This window comes from Asparagus officinalis, chromosome 1 (genome assembly GCF_001876935.1).
Source record: "Asparagus officinalis chromosome 1, Aspof.V1, whole genome shotgun sequence".
Taxonomy (NCBI): domain Eukaryota; kingdom Viridiplantae; phylum Streptophyta; class Magnoliopsida; order Asparagales; family Asparagaceae; genus Asparagus; species Asparagus officinalis.
In genome coordinates this window covers 76,812,750-76,818,768 of record NC_033794.1, presented here as the reverse complement: position 1 = coordinate 76,818,768, position 6,019 = coordinate 76,812,750, and the positions used below count along the sequence as shown (strand labels likewise).

The window sequence follows — 6,019 nt, the reverse complement described above, 5'->3', positions numbered from 1 at the left end:
GGCTACCCCTGTCCCTAGCTCCGCCAATGCTAACCAAAGGTTTACATTAAGATATCAAGAGTTTTGTAAAACACATTGCTATTATATTAGTCAGATACCATTTGAAAGTCCATCCTACCATGGATAATGCATCTTGTCAATAATTTTACACTTTATTCACTTTCTAGTTAAAATAGAGTGGCGTCATCATGTTGAGTTGAAATTTAGTGAATGAGAATCTAGAAAGTAAAAAAGAAATAATAACATTATATGTGATACATTGAGAGTTAATAGCCCTTTAACAAGCAGAAAAGCTCTTGAAATAATAGTTCATTCATTCGAGTTTCACTTTTTATTAGGCCTTTGACTAGAAGAAAGGCTATTCCAAAGTTTACCTTTTAATGAATTACCCTTGAGGATTTGCAACTAAGACTATAATTTATTTGTTGGGAAGGATTTTTTTTTGGGAGGGGTGTCCAAAATACAGCCATTATACATCAATATAAAAACTATCAAATGTGATAATATGCAATAAAGTTTCATATATGTAAGTTGGTGAAATAAGAATCTAAAATAAATGTTCTTACAAAAAATATTTATTAATATTTGAACCATTTTAAGAAACTCACATATTGTTGGATCCACATGCTTCAATCTTCTAAAGTTTCATTTTAAAAATGTGTCGCAACACACTATGAATTATACCATCAGACTAATTTTAAATAATAATAATAATAATAATATTAATAATAGCTGAAGCAATGTTAACTATCACATTTTGGACAACAGTTGCAAAAATACATGAACATAGAAAATTAATTTCAAATATCTACTTCATGTAAAACACTATGAAATTGAGGGACCCTTATATCACAATTCCATCACAAACTGCAAAACCACATGAAAATATAAGTGCATTTTACAATTCTAATATTAAATGCAAATCACATAAAAATTGAAATACCATTTCCCTATTCTACTTGAAATGCAAAGAAATATATTAAAATATGATGAGCTGATGCGTATAGGGTTTTTTCCATATTAATCCCCTATATATTAAGTAATTTGAAATTAGTCCCTCTAGTTAGAAGCTAGTTGTAATTGAGCATCTGTAATATTTTTGGGTGAAATAGCAGTTATACCCATACGCATTCAGACCCAAATCCCAAAATAAAATTCGCTAGAGCACAAATTGGAGAAGATTATGTGTTGATAAACTTAAATCCGCTGATTTCGAATTTAATCTTCATTGCTTTGGTAATTCAATAATTACCAAGTCCTAGTTTACCACCCAACTCTGGTCAACTATGTTGCACAGATATCGGGGCAGGTGTGGACACGGCCGCAGGTGCGGACACGGTCATGGGTGCAGATACGGAACACGACTATATACATACATATTAAAATTAATAATCTATATGATATCAATAATTTTTTTTTCATTCGCATGTTATGAAAACTAAAATCCTTATACTGTTATGTTTTCTTTTCTTTCATTGAGTAGATTATAAATTGAAAACCCACTCATATTTGAACTAGATACGCAAACGATCATTTAAAATCATACTTATGAACTAGGTATGTACTAAAACTAACCTGTCCAAGGTCTAATGAGTTGCATAAATTTGAGGTGAAGTGTATGATATACATTCAAGAAGTGTATCACCGGTTTTTTAAACTAAAACATGTGATATAATTGAGTACACGTCTGAATAAATATCAGTATATATCAAAGAAATGTCCAATGAGTGTCGGACACAAACATGAGAGCCTAGGTGAAGTGTCCAGGTAATCTTGATGGTCAACAAGTTGGATGTTAACTATAACAAAGGGACTAATTTCAATTTACTTCAAAGATTTGTGCAAAAAATGGCAAAAGCATTAAGAGTTCGAGGTCTAATTTCAAATATGAAATATTTGAAGGACTAATTCAAATTATGAAAGATTTGAGGTACTAATATGGAATGTAACCATATATACATACTAGGTATGTATGTAAAAGCTTTGGGTTTTTTTTCTTTTTTCTTTTTTTGTTGGGGGTGGGGGAGCACCCCGGCCCCGCTAGCTCGGCCATTGGTTCCAGGTTCTTCTGCCACTTTCTCATTTTCTTGATTATTGGCCAATAAAGTAGTACTTCATAGGCATTTAGCAAGATGGTGTGTTTTGTTGATTCAAAGTTTCAAGGTCTATCAGAATGACTCTTTCAGTTTAGATTTAGTTGTCAATTTTTAGAGCACGCTATGAAGTAGATGGCTGGTTGTGGGTTTTCACAGTTTGCTTCAGATTTTTATGTTGTTGATGGACATTATTTAGTTTTAAACAGAAATTTCTATATTTTCTATTTTCTTGGAGTCATTTTTCTGGGAACTTCTATGGATATTTGTAACCTGAGTTTGACTCATTAATCTTTATGTCAGGTGTAGTTATCCTCCTGCAGAGGAATATTTGAACTATGTTGAAAAGTCAAATGTTAACCTCGTAGAAGCGTTCAAAAGCATGCAAGTTGATGAAGAGAATGTGGCACTTGAAAACGGAGATTCTAGTCTTCAGGTGTGTTTTTCTTACATGTAGTTGAATTTTGCTGTAAGTGAGGGGGGATGAACTGGTTCGGTATTATGTCGGTCCATGTTACTGTAATATGCAACAAATCTTCTAATTCAAGAAATCTTCTAATACAGACCTTGTAATCAATTCACTGATTGATGATTTTAGTGGGGTAGATAGCACTTCCGTTTATCTTTATTTTTTAATATGCTGACATTATGAGGATAAGCATAGCAGTGCGTGTTATAACCAAATGTGACAAGTTGAGAGAGAAATTTCGCCATACAAAAAAACAAAAAAGAAAAGAAAGAAAACCCACCAATTAAAACTATTAGGCGTAATATCCACAGCTTTGACTGACAACTTGATTAAGTAGGCCTAAACTTCTTAGCTGGTTCAAGATCATTTTTGGGGCACATGTAGACTGACTTGATAGGCTAATTGCAAATTACTTCGAAATGAAGATCTATTCTCTCTCTTGTTCGCTTGTTGATACTCCTTGCATTTTACCTTCATATCCTAAATTTTATGGCTTTTGACTTTATAATTTCTATTATAATTTGTTGAGCATTTGCAGGTAATGGAAGAGAATGGAGAGGAAGAAGTTCAGGTGGTGGAAGAGAATGATGAGTCTACAGATGGTGCTGTTCTCGTGAATGGGAATGAGGATGAGGAACAGAATAATGAAGAGACTTCATTGGATAGGCAAGTCTATATCCCAAATTCTGGCTCCAATTGAACTTTCCCCTTTTTAAGAATCCATTATGCCCCCTTGGTACCAACACAACAACAAAGCCTTTTAGCCCATTTCCTGAACCTGTTCTGTTTGCTAACTTTGCAGTGCTTACATGGCAACTAGGGAATTTGCAAGGCAACATCCAGTGGGGGCAGTGCACTACTGTTTCTTGAGGTGAACATCCCCCCCCCCCCCCAAAAAAAAAAAAAAAAAAATAATAATAATAATAATAACGCGGCCACTATGATCCAAATATCTAGTCTATGTGCTGTTATCATGATGACTATCATCTTCTCCAGTGACAAATGCTGAATGCAACTAGTTGTCCTGTTCTTTTCTTTATTGCCATCTTGATCACAGACATTTGTTATTTAGTAACATATACATAATCAATTGCCTGGATTACTCATCTGTCAATGTTATATGACAGCTGTGTACTACATTTTCTCGAGGTGACAATTGTTCTTCAAGATATAAATGGAATCAATTTCCCCCCCTCTATGATCCGAATATCTAGTTTGTATGCTGTTGTCACGATCATATCAACTTCTTCCACAACAAATACTGAATGCAAGGAGTCCTGTTCATTTCTTTATTATTGCCATCTTGATCACAGACAGCTGTTACTCAGTAACACATTACAGTCTTCTACTGCCTGGAATACTCATATTTTGATGTTACTTAAATAGTTGTTGGAACTTTAAAAGAAAAAAAAAATTCAGAATTTGGTACTGTTTCACTGATGGGAGAAGGCTTTCTTAAATGTCAGTGCAGTGTAAAAGACCCTGCTTCTAAATGCCATCTGGTTAAGTAATTAAGGCTTCCAATTGTATGTTTCATGACAGTAATGCATTGTTGGCACAAGATAGTTGTATTCGACTTTTTTGGTGTATTCCAAATTTTACTTGTCCATCCTTCTCTTCTAGGCTGAGAAAATTATTATGAGTTTTGTTTAATATCACAAGAAAGGCAGTTTTGAATATATTTCCCCCCCTCCCTAGCCTGTTTATGTGGTGATGTTCCCTTGTTCTGGGAGCAATCTTTTCTGATTCAATTGTAGTGTCTTAGTTGTAGAGACTTGAACTCTTGTTTAGCTAGCTTGAACTTTCAGTAGAACTATCACATTCTGATACTGATAAATACATTTTCTTTGTTCTTTATCAGGTTCCAGAGAGAGAGAGAGAGAAAGAGAGTGACCGGACAAGGCATATATTATAATCAAATCCAGCTGAGCATAAACAAATAACTCATGCAATTACCGTAATGTGTTCGCAGGCATTTTTGTATCATTAAATTCAAGATAGACATCAGAGTTTTAACCAAGAAGTCAGGTCTTTGCAGCCCCTTTTATCTAATTTTTCTTTAATTAGAAGACAGCTATATCCATTACAGCTTCCTGTATTTTTTTTAGTTTCCTTGTTCCATTTCTTTATGCTGAAAGAGAGGTATGTATCAAATAAAAATGTTTAGCGAATGACGCACTTGGTTTTTATTTTTCTTTGGGAGACCAGAAACTAACCATTTGGGATACAGCCGGGTATGAGTTTTTGATGATTGCTGCCTCCAGAAATAAATGGTATACAGTAGTTAGGCTTGATGTTAAAAAAATATTGGGGTTGGTTATCTTGCTGATGTATGAAACCTTTGTACCTTGCATTTGTTGGAGCCCGAATTGATCTGAGAATCTCCGTTGTCGACGCTATGAAGCTCAGTGGAAGAAACACTTCTTTTTCTCGCATACCCAGCAAAGGCGGCCGACGACACAATAGTATTTACTACTTAGAATTGCATCCACCTTGGGGTCGGTGCATTGAGGAGGATAAATATATATTTCAGTGTACCAGTAATGCAACTGTTGCTGATTACTAAATACTAGGGTAAGTTTCACAAAATCCCTAATAAGTTTGACCAGAATTTAAAAAAAAAAATTCATCTAACTCCAAAAAGATTGAGGTTATCTGAAAATAGATTCAGAAAAATTCAAAGGTGCGAAGGTTATGTGATATTTCCAGATCTTTCTAGGGTTACTTAACATGGGCCAAACTCCTTGGGGTTTTGTGAAATTTACCGTCAATATTATCTCGACGACACAAAGCTCAAAAGAGATCAGGACAGTTAACTTGAGATTTCGTTCAAACTGTGCGCAGCTTTCGATTGCAGTCCAAATCATGGGAAAGACTCGACTAGGTCCACAAATCATATTTTTACGTAGTTTATTATTTCAAACTGTGGCCTTTCACTGTTTTATATTATTCCAATAAAAAAAATTCCTCAAGGACGTAAAATATGGGACCAACAGGGGGCATGTGAGGTGTCCCCCTCCTATTTCATAATGAGCTGGCCATCATTAATGATGATCAGCTCATTATACAATAGGAGAGGAACATCTCACCTGTCCATCATGTTGATCCTATATTTTGAGTCTGTATAACAAAACTCTTCCAACAAAGGTCATATTTTCGGTCATATACATTTACATCTTAGCCCCTTGGATTCTGTGTTGACTAGACATCCTCACTCTTATCTTCTTCCTTCGCTGTGCTCGTTCCTATACTTCTTCCTGTGAATTAAATTGTTCTCGCGTGAAGTTGACATTGGGAGCCTATCCCCATTGAGTATGGTATTAATGATCTCAATCTACCTTCTCCAATAATATTATTATTGCTAAAGCATGCCCTTGTAAGCAATTCAAAGAAGCTCTGCATCTAACGCTAATTTTTTCCCCCAGGTTGAAATAGTCGAAATTGCAAATAATAATAA

The 6,019-nt window shown here is 34.7% G+C and overlaps 1 protein-coding gene across 1 annotated transcript in view; it reads left to right on the top strand.

Annotated features, from left to right (window-relative positions):
- LOC109826343 (coatomer subunit beta'-1-like) overlaps positions 1 to 4,810 on the top strand; it is a 26,932-nt gene extending 22,122 nt beyond the window's left edge. The window contains exons 23-25 of the mRNA XM_020393369.1: positions 2,397 to 2,529; positions 3,101 to 3,433; positions 4,424 to 4,810. Coding sequence (XP_020248958.1) covers positions 2,397 to 2,529; positions 3,101 to 3,262 — 295 coding nt within the window. The 3' untranslated portion in view covers positions 3,263 to 3,433; positions 4,424 to 4,810. The remainder of the gene's footprint in view (positions 1 to 2,396; positions 2,530 to 3,100; positions 3,434 to 4,423) is intronic.